Here is a 15,445-nt window from a genome sequence, read left to right on the forward strand (position 1 = left end):
CTGTTCAACAAACCCCCATGACACAAGTTTACCTGCATAACAAAGCTGAACATATACCTTTGAACCTAAAATAACAGTTTAAAATAAATGAATAAATAAGTAATAGCAAAACTATGTTTTTTTAAAAAAATCTCAGAGTTACCTATGATAAAGACTTTTAGACTTTGTAGATATTTTACTACTGAATCTGTACAAACAAGTAACAAGAAAATATTTTAAAATTACTTATGACTAAACAGATGCATTCATGTTAAACTTATTTCTCATCCCTACCCATTCTTGAACTCTTTCTCATTCACTAGTCATTTATGAAGAAAAAGTGTAACAAATAACTCTATAATAAAATGGAAAATATATAATTAAGTTGGAGGAAAGGAAGGGTGGGAATCATCCTTTTTTTGGTATATGTTAGTAAGTTAATAGTAAAAATAAGGGAGGACTTAGCCAGGAGGGTTTTAAAACAGCATGTCTGGTTTTTTTTTTTTATACTTTAAGTTCTAGGGTACATGTGCATAACGTGCAGGTTTGTTACATATGTATACTTGTGCCATGTTGGTGTACTGTAGCCATCAACTCGTCAGCACCCATCAACTCGTCCTTTACATCAGGTATAACTCCCAATGCAATCCCTCCCCCCTCCCCCCTCCCCATAATAGGCTCCGGTGTGTGATATTCCCCTTCCCGAGTCCAAGTGATCTCATTGTTCAGTTCCCACCTATGAGTGAGAACATGCGGTGTTTGGTTTTCTGTTCTTGCGATAGTTTGCTGAGAATGATGGTTTCCAGCTGCATCCATGTCCCTACAAAGGACGCAAACTCATCCTTTTTTATGGCTGCATAGTATTCCATGGTGTATATGTGCCACATTTTCTTAATCCAGTCTGTCACAGATGGACATTTGGGTTGATTCCAAGTCTTTGCTATTGTGAATAGTGCCACAATAAACATACGTGTGCATGTGTCTTTATAGCAGCATGATTTATAATCCTTTGGGTATATACCCAGTAATGGGATGGCTGGCTCATATGGTACTTCTAGTTCTAGATCCTTGAGGAATCGCCATACTGTTTTCCATAATGGTTGAACTAGTTTACAATCCCACCAACAGTGTAAAAGTGTTCCTATTTCTCCACAACCTCTCCAGCACCTGTTGTTTCCTGACTTTTCAATGATTGCCATTCTAACTGGTGTGATATGTTATCTCATTGTGGTTATGATTTGCATTTCTCTGATGGCCAGTGATGACGAGCATTTTTTCATGTGTCTGTTGGCTGTATGCATGTCTTCTTTTGAGAAGTGTCTGTTCATATCCCTTGCCCACTTTTTGATGGGGTTGTTTGTTTTTTTCTTGTAAATTTGTTTGAGTTCTTTGTAGGTTCTGGATATTAGCCCTTTGTCAGATGAGTAGATTGCAAAAACTTTCTCCCATTCTGTAGGTTGCCTGTTCACTCTGATGGTAGTTTCTTTTGCTGTGCAGAAGCTCTTTAGTTTAATTAGATCCCATTTGTCAATTTTGGCTTTTGTTGCCGTTGCTTTTGGTGTTTTAGACATGAAGTCCTTGCCCATGCCTATGTCCTGAATGGTATTACCTAGGTAAAACAGCATGTCTTAATTTGTATACAAGGCTACTATGTTGGTCTGTGAAATCCTTAAAAAAAAAAAAAAAAAAAAGCGATTGATTTTCAGTGCTGTAATCCTGACCTCTAGTGGACATTCAGAACAAAAACCCAAACTTCACATTGTTTTATTTCGTTACCCCGTCAAGCACCATTAGCCATCCTAAAATAAACAGCTTAAAACATGAGAAGCAGAATAAAGTAAAAGAATTTTTGGCTAATATTCTAAATATTCTTGCTGTAGAACCTATATTTAAGAGCAGCTAGTATTAACTTATTTCTTTTTGCCTGTTAATTATCTGTCACTTTCACTACTTTCTTTGAAACAATGCATTGCTTTATAGATCATAGCAGCAAGAAATTTATCAAAGAGAAGTCAAAGGGATTTTCTTTTGATTACCTGTAATATATAACAAGCTACATGAAAACCGAGTGACTTTAAAAAGACAATGATTTTTATAGCGAGACATATAGTGATGTTATGTAACCTCCTGATAGAATGCACTGAGAAGCAGCAAACTATCGCAAGACAGAAAACCAAACACCACATGTTCTCACTCCTAGGTGGGAATTGAACAATGAGATCACTTAGACACAGGAACAGGAACATCACACACCGGGGCCTGCTGTGGGGTCGGGGGAGGGGGAAGGGATAGCATTAGGAGATATACCTAATGTAAATGATGAGTTAATGGGTGCAGCACATCAACATGGCACATGTATACATATGTAGCAAACCTGCATGTTGTGCACATGTTCCCTAGAACATAAAGTATAATAATAATAATAAAAGGATGCACTGAGAAGGGCCCATCATCACTTCTGTGGTATTTGTGCCAAAAATACATATTCTGACTTTAATCATAAGGAACCAGCAGACATAGCGAATTGAGAGACATTTTATAAAATAACTGGCCGATACTCTTCCAAAGCATCAAGGTCATGAAAAATAAAGGCTGAAAACGGTCCCATATGAAAGGAAACTAAGGAGACATGACAACCAAATTCAATATATAATCCAGAATTGCATCCTGGACCAGAAAAAGGGCATTAGTGGGGCATTTGATAAAAATAATAGTTTCTTGGTTTTGATCATTATACTGTGGTTATGTAAGATGTTAATGTTTGGGTGAAACTGAGTAAAGGATATGTAGAACTTCTTGGTACTGTTTTTGCAAATTTTTTCTAAATCTGAAATTATTTCCAAGTGAAAAAAATAATTAAAAGCAATCATTTATTTTCTTACAATCTCATGAGTCAGAAATGTTGGAATTCAGCTATGTGGTTCATCTCTGATCCACTTGGCATTGGCTGGACCACCTGATTCACTTCCAGATGACTTCTTTACTCACATATCTACCACTTTGGTGATTCTTGGTCTTTCTTCTTTACTGATGATATCTGGTCCTCCAGGCCTTCTTGTGATTGCTTGGTTACTTAGAGAGCAAGGGGGTGTAAGTATAATTGCACTTCTTATATGGTAGCTGGCTTCTAAGAGTGAGTGTTCCAAGAGACTGGACATGAAAGCTGTCAATATCTCAAGGACTGGGCACATAAACTAGCATGGCACCACTTCCACCATATTCTACTGGCAAAAGCAGTACCATAGTCTGCCCAGGTTGAAATGAGAGAACAGAGACCTTAACTCTCAATGGGAGAAGCATCAAAGAATTGGGATTCTTGAATCCACCACAGATATCTAACCAAAGCCTCACTGAGTTAGCACTCAATATGGAATTAGTGGGAAAAAGCATGGATTTGCTTTAGTCTGAAAGACCTGAGTTATAGCCTGGCTTTACCATTTACTAACAGGGTTCTGTCTCTGAGCTTCAGTTTAGTCATCTCTAAAATGGTGGCAATAACACATATGCCATAGAGTTACTGAGAGAATTAAGTGAAAAATATAAAATACTGGATATATTAGGCAACGAATACATGAACCTAATAATAATTGCTAATGTTTATTGAATATTTACCAAATACTCAGTTTATTTGATGTATGCTATCTCATTTAGTCATTATCTCTTCCTAGGGTGGTATGTTTTCTTCTGGATGGGTCAGAAAGGACAGAACCCCATTTCTTCTAGCTTTGTCTGTGAACCTGCTCCATTTACTTTGGCCATTTTTGGTTTGATAATTTGGTAATTTGGGTTACTGACTTGTTGTTAGGATTTCCATATTTCCCTTTTATTTTCATTCCTAAGAACCCAGGTGCTGATGCATACTTGGTACTTTTTGACACTACCTTTTCAGCATTTGTTCTCAGTGCTGTCAACTTAAGTTTTTGACAGCTTCTCACGCAATCTGTCAGCTCCCTCTGAACCCACGATTGCCTGCTTATCAGAGCCAAAATGTTCGATGTCTTTGTTTCAGTGGGTGCTCTACTGTCAGCCGTTATTTTATGCAAGACTGTGGGTGCTTAATCCTTGGCCTACCCGAGAACACCACGATCTGCACTTTGGAGCAATTATTCAATTTGGGGCAATTACTTGTAGGTGTTCTTTAAAGCAAAGATGTTGCCAGAATGTCATTGAATTTTGAAATAGCAGTATCCAAATCAGTTAAAAAGCTACTTCTTCATGCATACAAGGCTGATCTCAATCAGTTGTCATTAGAGGAAGGTGGTGACCCTTTCTTCCCACAACAAGCTGGGTTTTTGTTGCCTCATATACTGCAAGCAGTCAGCTACTTTTTGTAAGTGTTTTCAATGTGGAAACAAATAATAGAATTTAGTTCTGGTAGAAGTCACCTGTTTGTTATCTTTTTACTCTCTGCTCTCAAAATTTACCTGCCTTTAAATTGAAAGAATTGCTTTAATCCTTTAGGAAGTAGAGGACACATTAAATAATATCCAAATAAGAGATGTATTCATTCATTCATATATTCATTGAATCATCTTCTCTAACTTAATTGTTTAGAGTATCACTTTTGGAATTAGGCTGCTTAGGTTAAAATCCTAGATCTGCACTTATTAGGTGTTGGACTTAGGAAAGTTACTTTGATTTCTTTAAATCTTGATTTCCTTGTATATAAAATGGAATTTTAGGTGGTTGTGGGATGAAATAAGGACATGCCTTTAATGTAATTCATTCATATCTTGGCACATACAAAATACTCAGTAGATGTTGGTTATTATTTTGCATTTGGAGTTAGACCTTGTACTATAAATGATGTGGCCATAACATGTTTACTTATTTTTTACTCTTAATAATTCTCCAAACTTTTAGCCCTTTGACTTCTACTAGGTACATGTTTTCCCCTTAAGAACAAACAAATTGCTGGGGATTACATAGTCCTAAAAATGGGAGGCATCTTGAAAATGTATGACATCTTTTGCTTTTAAAAATACATTTCAAGGCTAAGTGTGGTGTCTCATGCCTATAATCCCAGCATTTTATGAGGCCAAGGCAGAAGGATCACTTGAGCCCAGGAATTGGAGACCAGCTTGGGCAACATAGGGATACCTCATCTCTACAAAAAAAGTTAAAAATTAGCCAGGTATGGTGGTACACACATGTAGTCCCAGCTACTTGGAAGCTGAGTTGAGAGAATTGCTTGAGCCTGGGAGGTTGAGGCTGCAGCGAGTGGTGATCACACCCCTGCACTCCAGCCTGTGTGACAGAGTAAAACTCTATCTCTTAAAAAAAAAAAAAAAAACCTGATAGAATAAAAAGTTCTTTTCTGAATTCTGTCAACTCAAATGTCTTAAAGTGTATTTGTTTGCATTGTCAAGCCACTCTGTTTTACTTTAGTTCAAGGCTTATGAAGTCTTTATTTTTATAGGTTAATGTCTAGAGCTTCATATAAGCAGATATATAATACCTTATTCTTCTGAACTTGTTTAAATAATTTACATATATAAATTTTTCTGGTAACTGAAAGTTTCCTCTTTAGCTTCCCAAACTTCAAAACATCATTATCTACTTTTTATTTAAAACACACACTCACCTCCCTTCTTAAGCACAGTATTATAACATGATATAAGCATTCATTAATCCTGCTGGATTGTCATTACTAATAGTGATAATTAACAGTAGTTACTATTGAAGATTATTGGCTCCCCCAAGTGGACCCGGAGAGCTATGCATTTTATCTTTTTTTTTTTTTTTAATCTTCTATTTCTGTGAGATCTGATATTTTAATTCTGACAACTGTCACTATAGGCTATCTATCCCTGATCCCATCTGGCACATACTTTATCTTGTGGTTTGCTACTTCTAATATCTACAAACTTCAAAATCATATCACCAAACTAACTGGAAGTATGTATAGAATAAAAAGTTGAGCAAAGATTTCTCTTGGTGTTTGTGAGAGCCGTTTTGGCTATTTAGAGATCTTTATTTAATTTTTGCTTGTAAGTTCTTTGTGTTTTGCACAGCTTGGTTGTCTAATTGTTTGATTTTGAGATAATTGAAGAAAGGGGTTCTTACTGTAATTTGATGATAATTCTGTAAATTGGTCTAGTTGGGTCCACAGGGAAATAAATCAACCCCAGAAAATTTGGGAAATCTACTGTAGTTTAATCATTCAGTCTTCAAATAAGCATTTACTATGCACATTATACCAGCACTGTGTGAGAAAATCTCACTAGACTAGACATCAGGTGGCTTGAGGGGGTGATTCTAGCCTGACTAAACATATATGTAAACTAAAAAGCATCTGAGACGGGTTTCATTCAATTTAGAGGTTTATTTTGCCAAGTTATAGACTATGATCCATGACACAGCCTCAGGAGGTCCTGAGAACATGTGCACAAGGTGATTGGGTTTCAGATTGGTTTTATATGTTTTAGGGAAACATAAGATATTAATCCATTGCCGAGCCCTTAATCCTAGCACTTTGGGAGGCTGAGGCAGAGGGTTGCTCGAGACCAGGAGTTCAAGAATAGCTTGGCAATATAGTGAAACCCTCTCTACCAAAAAAAAAAAAAAAATTATGTGGGTGTGGTGGCACATGCCTGTAGTTCCAGCTACTTGGGAAGCTGATGTGCAAAGATTACTTGAGTTCAAAACATCAAGGGTGCAGTGAGCTCTGATTGTGCCACTGTACTCCAGCCTGGGTGACAGAACGAGATTCTTCTAAAAATAAAAATAAAAAAAGACATCAGGCCGGGTGCTGTGGCTCACACATGTAATCCCGGCACTTTGGGAGGCCAAGACCCGTGGATCACTTGAGGTCAGGAGTTTGAGACTAGCCTGGCCAAAATGGTGAAACCCCGGCTCTACTAAAAATACAAAAGTTAGCCAGGTGTGGTGGCAGAGCCTGTAGCCCCAGCTACACTGGAGGCTGAGGCATAAGAATCGCCTGAACCTGGGAAGTGGAGGTTGCAGTGAGCCAAGATTGCACCACTGCACTCCAGCCTGGGTGACAGAGCAATACTCTGTCTCAAAAAACAAAAACGACATCAGTCAATACATGTGATGTGAAGCATACATTCATTCAGTGCAGTAAGGCAGGACAACTCAAAGCTGGGGCTTCCAGATCACAGGTGGATTAAAAAATGTTATCTTTTCTTTTTCTTTGTTTGTTTGTTTGTTTTTTGAGACAGGATCTTGCTCTGTCATCTAGGCTGGTGTGCAATGGTGTGATCTTGACTCACTGCAGCTCAACCTCCTCAGTTCAAGCATTCCTCCTGCCCCAGCCTCCCATGAAGCTGGGACCACAGGTGTGCACCATCACACCTGGCTAATTTTTTTTTTACTTTCTTGTAGAGAGGGGGTCTCACTTTGTTGCCCAGGTTGGCAAAGATTTCCTGATTGGCAATTGGTTGAAAGAGTTGTTATTATCTAAAAACCTGGAATCAATAGAAAGGAGTGTCTGGTTAAGATAAGGGGTTGTAAAGACTGGGGTTCTTATAGTCTCCTAAGTAACCACTCCCAGAGGCAATAAATGGCAAATGTTTCCTTTAGAGATCCTTAAAAGGTTCTAGACTCTCAGCCAATCTGTCTTCAGGATCATAAAATGACCTGGAAAGAGAAGGGAATCCTCTATAGAATGTAAATTTTCCCCACAAGAGATAGCTTTTTAGAACCATTTCAAAATATGTTAAAGAATCTATTTTGGGATAAAACAGTTTGGTTTCTTTCAGGGCCCTGCTATCTGCCACGTGATGCTATACTTAGCGTCAGGTTGGAATTTGGTATCTTATTGCTACAGGGTCTTTTCTGTCTGTCTTAGGATCTCTCTTTTAATGTTAATGCTGGTCAGTTGTGTGCCTGAACTCCAAAGGGAGGTGGGTATAATGAGGCATGCCTGATTCCGCCTTGCTGTCATGTTCTGAACAATTTTTTCAGGTTTAGTTGGGTCCCTTTGGTCCTCCATTTAGTCAGTTGGAGGGCTTAGAATTTTCTTTTTGGTTTTTACATGTATAATATTGGGCTAGTCACATTCATACTCTAAAAAATGAGAATCATTTTATAGGTTGTTATAAGAATCAATGAAATTTCACTATTCCTGTGAATATTAGGAATTTGGGGGGAATGTTTGACAGGGAGGTTAAGAATACAGCCAAGATAGCTGAACATGGAGTGGAGTTTCCAAAGGCTACCGTGAAGGGATTTGGGAAGGACAGGAGGAGTAGGAAACTGGCTTAGGATAAAGGACCAGAGCATTATGAAGATGAGAAAACAAAGATGAGAGGGGTTTACATTTTGAGCAGTGCCTGGAAAAACAAGAACCAGAGAAATAGTGGATCAGGTTCTGATGGCAAGCTGATAAGCACTCAGGTTGTGAGAATTCACTGTTGCCTAGCAGTTGTGATGTGGTGGTGGTGGACAGAGTTGGAGAATAGGGCAGTAGGTCTTTTTTATATTGGCCTTTAAGTTTTGGCAGGTGGGCAGCAGCTAGTGGGTAAGAAGTCAAATTTTGATTCAGAAAGCAAATTTTGCTTAATTGTAACCCACATTTTAAAATCTGTAATAGTCTTTCTTTTCTCTAGTTGGCAAATTATGATCAAAACCAGTCTAGGATAATTTCTTAGTATGGTTATGAACTGCGTTCATTTGTTTTTATCTCCTGGCCTGATTATACTTATTTCGTACTTCTTTTGGTTTCTTAAAGAATTAACTGAGTAAACCCAAAACTAAAAATATTTGGTTTATATTTTAACCAACTGAATATTTGTGTTTATCATTCATTCCTTCCATCATTATGTCATATTTCTGGTAGCTGAATGTGAAAGGTTATGTTAGCAAATCATAACAGGAATACACTCTAAATATCTGGGCCTAATCCTTGCTTCTGGAGTTATTTCAGAAACAGAAAAAGCATGGTTTATTGTAAGCTTTTTGGGTAGTACATTTGGTACAGCTCCATATCCAAAAGCCAGCCAGAGTGTATCAGTGACTATGATGAAGAGGGCACGTGAAATAGACCCTGGACTTACGGGTCTTATGCCAACTCATACTTGAAATATCTTTCTTCTTATGTATGATGAATTGCGTGGCAAGGAAACAGCACATTTTGTAGCAAACTTATTTCTGATTGTTATCTTTATCATATAAGATTCTCTATCTTTTGAATTTAATAACTCAGCATCTCTTCAGAGCAATTGGGCAGAACCCAGAGGTCAAAATTCAGTTCTAGAATGGCTTCTTCAGGAACAATTTAATTTGTTTATTTCTAAAGAAATATTGCTATGGTTTTCAGAAAGAAAAGGAAGTCTGGCAGATAGCCCCTAATGACCACTTCTAGTTATACGAATAATACTTGAAAGCAATCACTAAAACAAATAAGAAAACAGTAAGAACAGTAGTGGAAATGCAGTGTGATACTTAAAGCCTCCAGTACACAATCTGTCCCACTTATCGGCAACATTGCCTTGTTTTGTTTTATTTTATTCTCTCTGCTACTTGTAGTTTAACTGTAACACCGAGATGTCCGGATTAGGGTTAGGAATTTCAATTAATAATTTTAGATTTCTGCATCATTATGCCAGCTTGAGCAAGGAATTGACTTTCACAAGACTTAGGCACATGCAAATAATCCAGAAATTGATGGAAGGGAAATAACTTATTGTAAAAACAATTTTATGTGAACATTGATTAAATAGCACCTAAAATTTACAACAAGCCACTCAGGGAAAGAAAACGCCTTAAAAAAAAAACTCATAGTTTAGTTATTGTTTGTGAAGATGAAAGCAATTAGGAATTTTATTAAAGATATATGGAAGTCTTGGGGAAATAATAAAATCGTGGTATATGTGGCACTACTAATTTTCACTTTCTTTTTCTATTTCAGGGTTTGAACATAATCTTTCATGTAGCTTTGGCTCTCCTAAAGGTAAGTCTTTTTTTTTAATCTTAAGTTACCAAATTCTCTTACCTCTTTGCCCTTGGGACTGGAATAATTCAATTTACAGTCTTTGACTCATTTTAGTTTCTCAGACACACAAGAAAAGATGACTTCTCTGAGAAACTCTGATCCTCTTCCCTCCTCTCATTCTTTTCTGTTGTTGTTTATTTGGAGTCTTTTTTTTTTTCTTATAATCTATGTATTTAATGGTACTATTATAGTGTTTTTTCCAGTAACATAAAATATCTTTTTATCATGAGTTGGATGATGTAAGAGAAAAAGTTAAAAATTGTTTTCTGTCAGAATGATGCCTTCTTTTTTCTTAAAACACTTTTTACTGTAACATCTCTGGAGGTACCTAAATATGTAATTGAATTATTAAAGTTTCCATAATATGCTGACTAAAACAGGAACTACTACATTTCAATTTGCAGTTCTTTCTATGATAGTTAGAAATTTATAAAACACTTTAGAATTCTATTGTAATTACCTTCTTGGTTATGTCAACATATCATACAGCTTTAATAATGTGGTAACTGCAAGACATTTGCTGCAGAGTTGGTGAAAATAACCCAGCTGGTTTTTGTCCTTCAGTCAAAGAAGACATTCTGATATTAAAGGTGATAATTGCCTCAAAGGCACAGGCTTACCCTTTCCTCAGTATAACATGGTGGTTAAAATGGCAGACTTGGACTCAGACAGATTTGCTTCTAATTTCAGCCCTACCACATGACCTTAAGCAAATTATTCTAAGTGCGCAGAGTCTGAGTTTTGAGATAATAGAAATTAATATATGAGATTGTTAAAAGAATTGAGATGATCAAAGAAGTCCTTAATGTAGTATCTAGAACATTTTACTGCCTAGTAAATGTTAGCTGTCATTATTATTGTTCTTTACAAGGTGACTCAGAATATGTTCCTAGATCTCTTATCATTCTTCTGAATCCCTCAAAAGATAGTGACGTGGTATCATAGGAGGACCTCTTGATATGTTAGGAGAGCCTTAACTATACCTATAGCCTTGATTCTAAACAAAGGCATGAAATAGTACAGGCCCTCTGCAACTCAGTCAGTGGGTTTCTGTTCCTAATCTCTTATTCCATTACACATTTGCTCTTTGTGAAGTCTGTAACATGCACTTTTAAAAATTAAATCATTTGTGTTTATATATTTTTTATGCCAAAGCTATTTAGAAAATAGAAAAATATTTTAAATAAAATAACACAAACATATTTGCTGTGTCCTTTAACGAAGTCATGGGTTTTGACCTCTAATTTTTTTTCTTTTATTAAAACAAATCCAAGCCGAAACTTTCCAACATGTCCTCTCAACAGGGCTGGAATAAGACTTTTAGAATGCCTAAGCATTGAAAGTGTATGTAATTCAGACTAAAAACAATATTAAAACATAAAGTAAGTATAAGGAGGTCCAAGAAAGTTCTGATTTCTCATATTATATCTAATTTTTAAACTCTCAGATATTATGTCTTTCCCAAAATGCCTTCCCTCATTTTTTTGGTGACTCATCTTTACCAGTGCTTTCACTGCATGTTTAATCTGTGTTTTGAGTAACCCAGGACTACCTCTCTGGATATCAGACCTATACCCTGTGTCAACTTAATACTATATACATTAGTAAGTTATCTTCTTGATTGACATGTTGACTTGTTCATATTATTTTCATTTATTTTGTCCATGTTAACCCAGACAAGACCTCTACAGAGGACATTCTCTGGCCACTGGGCAGGAAGGCTTTTTCTGTCTTCTTTAGCAATACATGGGCACTCTTCTAGCATCATCTTAGAGAATTTTACTAGTTAGAGAAGATAAAAAGAGCCTTCTCATCACTAGTGCCCTGTATTTATGTAACTTCCTTATATGAATCCTGAAGCTGACCCCCCCATAGACAAAGTATATATGGGACTAAACTGAAGTGTACTTTAATCATCTATTGCCACCACTTGGAAAAAAGAATACCCAAACTAGTATAGTATACCAGAAAAATTATATGTATTTGTTTATATCAAAATTTAAAACTTTGGAGAACTTCAAATTGCTGGGGGTTTTTGTTGTTGTTGTTTTGTTTTGTTTTTTGCTTTTTGAGACAGGGTCTCATTCTGCTCACTCTGTTGCCTAGGCTAGAATACAGTGGCGTGGTGATAGCTTACTGCAGCCTCAAATTCCTGGGCTCAAGTGATCCTCCCACCTCAGCCTCTTGAGGAGCTAGAATTACAGGTAGATGCCACCATGCCCAACTAATTTTTAAAATTTTGTAGAGACGGGGGTCTCACTATGTTGCCCAGGCTGGTCTCAAATTCCTGGACTCAAGCAGTCCTCCTGCCTTGGCCTCCCAAAGCACTGGGATTATAGGTGTGAGCCAATGAGCCTGGCCTTCAAAGTGCTTATGAATTGAGCCTAACGAATTTTCAGTATAGCTACAGAGAGACTTCAGATATCTCTGTATTATAAGCATTTCTTGTGATGAGGGGACAGACCTAACATTTCTTGAACATTTATACTCTGTGTTAAGTACTAACAGATTATCTCATTAACATATATTAAATGTCTAGGTGTTATATTTGTGGAAGACTAATGGTATTAGCCAGAGAAAAACATCTAATTCTTCCCCCAGCCCCTAATTGATGATTGAGAGATCAAAGCCCAAGACCACCTAAAGACTTTTGTCTCAGTAGTGGGAAAATTGGATTTATAATGTTTTTGAATGGGATAGATACAGGATGAATTCTCTGTTGCTCAGTTTGGTTTTAAAGACACCTACTTTCTGAACGGGATCAGCTTCTTTTTGGTTAGTAATAGCCTATCAGGTACCTAGAAAGCTACTGAGCTAAAAGAATGATTCACAATACTAGGCAGCATCATGAAATCATTTTGTGTCCAGTAGGTAGTTCAGATATATTCCTCCAAATGTAATTTATTTACTTATATGAAACATTAGGTAGTCATAGAATACATTCAATAGATTTAATAGACTAGAGATGATGAGTCAGAATTGATCTTAGCCACTTCATGTTGGGCACAGAAATTTTTCAGTCAGAATAGGTTTTTTGTTTGCTGACCGTGGTTAAAAGCAAATGATAGAGTGTTTTTCTCTGGCCTTCCCAAAGTATTATATGCTCTTTTCGTGTCCTACGTGTATATGCAAACACTACAGAGATAAATAAGGCCCAATCATAATCCCATTCCCAGGGATAACCATAATAAAAACTTGGTATAAAGCCTTTATCCCATGCTTTGGTCTATGATTATATAAGTATGCATTACCTACCTATACACATATGTATGTATGGATGTATATTTTTAATCTGGGTTTGAGATAAGATGAGAAAGTGGGAGAAAATCCAGAAGAACAGTGTGAAAGGATGCACATAAATTTATTTTCTTTCAAAAAATGCTGTTGAACAATACTCTTTTTCATTTAGTATATCATGAATATCTTTCCATCTCACTAAACATATGTAATGGTTAAAAGCATGTGGACATTGGAGCCAGACTACTTAAGTTCAGATTCATTAAAAACAATTTATCCAATGGTCTTAGGTAAATTACAGTTTCTCCATTTTTTAAATGGGGGAATATTAGTAATACCAGTCTCATAAGATTGTTGTCAGAGTTTAATGAGTTAATATTATGATTGATGCCTAGCACTCAGTACTACAGTATACTGAGGTGCTATTTAGCACCTCTATCTCTAAATTCTGTTAGAGACAGAATTTTCTTTTGACTGTTTTTATCCTATTGTATATGCCATAATTTATTTTGAGGCGGAGTCTGGTTCTGTTGCCCAGGCTGCAGAGCAGTGGCACGATCTTGATTCACTGCAACCTCCGCCTCCCGGGTTGCAAGTGATTCTCCTGTCTCAACCTCCCTTGTATCTGGGATTACAAGTGCAAGCCACCAAGTCCTGCTAAATTTTGTATTTTTACTAGAGATGGGGTGTCACCATGTTGGCCAGGCTGGTCTTGAACTCCTGACCTCAGGTGATCCACCCACTTTGGCCTCCCCAAGTGTTGGGATTACAGGCGTGAGCCACCGCGCCCTGCCCTGTACCATAGTTTTTTTTTTTTTTGAAAGCCACTTACTTCATTGATCTAAAAAACTTTACAAGGACAGTGACTTTTCTGCCAAAAAAGGAGCCAAATGGTATCAAATGGACTGAAAGTGAGGGTGGGGGTAAGGGACGGGGCCAGGAATCCATTCAGGAAAGCTGGTGACTGTCCCCAGGGAACTGGCAGGGGAAAAAGGAAGACAGGAGGCATGCAAGAGCGAGAATCCAAAAAAGTTAAAATGGTTAGGAGAGAAAACTCCCCAAAGACCCTGGAGTACATTGTAGGTGAGTAGGACAATAGTAGTCTTTTCCTTTGTTGAGGACAGGGGAGGAGTCCCTACTCGGTTGCAAACTCTGGTTGAGGGCTGGGGATTGAGGGCTTCCCAGAAAGCACCACAAGAAGATGTCACACCACTCTCGAAGGCATCTGAAGCAGTCTTGGTATTGCTTGGCATTGGCACCACCAGTGTCCTTCAGCCATACTTGGAGGAGGTCTTCATCTTTAGCACCAGAAACTGGCCAATGACAACATAGGCCTTGTCAAAGCCCCTTTCCTGCAGCTTCTTGTCCATAACTTCACCAATCCCATCCAGGCTTCCTCCTGGCTTTTCCCCTACGGACTCTGCCACAAAGTCTCAGTGCTTTTGAGAGGTTGTAATCTTGATCTTGTTCAGGTTTAATCGTCAGCTTCAGTTCTCATAATGGTTCCTCCTGCCACCCGTCCGCTCAAGCCACTAGAACTTTCCCCTATACCATAATTTATTTAACCAATTTTATATTTACTTTTTATGGACATTTGTTTCCAGAATTTTCTGTTAAACAAAACCGTAACAAATATCCTTAAACTTTCATCTTTGCGTACTTATCTGATATCTCTGGGGTAAATTTCTAGAAATGGAATTGCTAGGTCAGACTGTAACCAAATTTTGATTTTGGATACATATTACAAAATTCTTCTCTGCCAGCAACGTGAGAATGCATTTTCCTATACTCTTCAAAAAAACCAGAATTGCTAAACAAGCACCTTTAAGGAAATTGAAAGCAAGTTATCAATATCAGTATAAATGTAATATATAAACAAATATATACATTTATATATTTATACATAAATATGTAAATGTAATAAATATAAATATAAAGCAAAGCAGTTTAAAAGTAATGATTTAGTAATCTTTTTATTACTAAATCATATAAATAAAGCTCTTCAGTCAGCTTCGAAGAGTCCACTATTATTTTCTTTTTTTGGGAGAATATCCAGTTTCTTTAGGGAAGCAGTGAATCATGGCTAAATTCTAGAAGCCTGGACCTTCTCTTAGTTTGGAAGGGCATATATAAAAGTTCTGACACTTTGGGGGGCCGAGGTGGGTGAATTACCTGAGGTCAAGGGTTCGAGACCAGCCTGGCCAGCATGATGAAACCCCATCTCTACTAAAAATACAAAAAACAGCCAGGCATGGTGGTGGGCACCTGTAA

The 15,445-nt window shown here is 37.2% G+C and overlaps 1 protein-coding gene and 1 pseudogene across 1 annotated transcript in view; one reads left to right on the plus strand and one right to left on the minus strand.

The window, feature by feature from the left end:
* RABGAP1L (RAB GTPase activating protein 1 like) overlaps nucleotides 1-15,445 on the plus strand; it is a 799,508-nt gene that overhangs the window by 542,459 nt on the left and 241,604 nt on the right. The window contains 1 exon segment of the mRNA XM_033198684.1: nucleotides 9,854-9,895. Within this exon segment, the coding sequence (XP_033054575.1) occupies nucleotides 9,854-9,895 (42 nt within the window).
* The window catches only part of LOC117075969, a 32,464-nt pseudogene continuing 31,234 nt past the window's right edge, over nucleotides 14,216-15,445 (minus strand).

Source organism: Trachypithecus francoisi, unplaced genomic scaffold (assembly GCF_009764315.1).
Source record: "Trachypithecus francoisi isolate TF-2019V2 unplaced genomic scaffold, Tfra_2.0 Lachesis_group5, whole genome shotgun sequence".
Lineage (NCBI taxonomy): Eukaryota > Metazoa > Chordata > Mammalia > Primates > Cercopithecidae > Trachypithecus > Trachypithecus francoisi.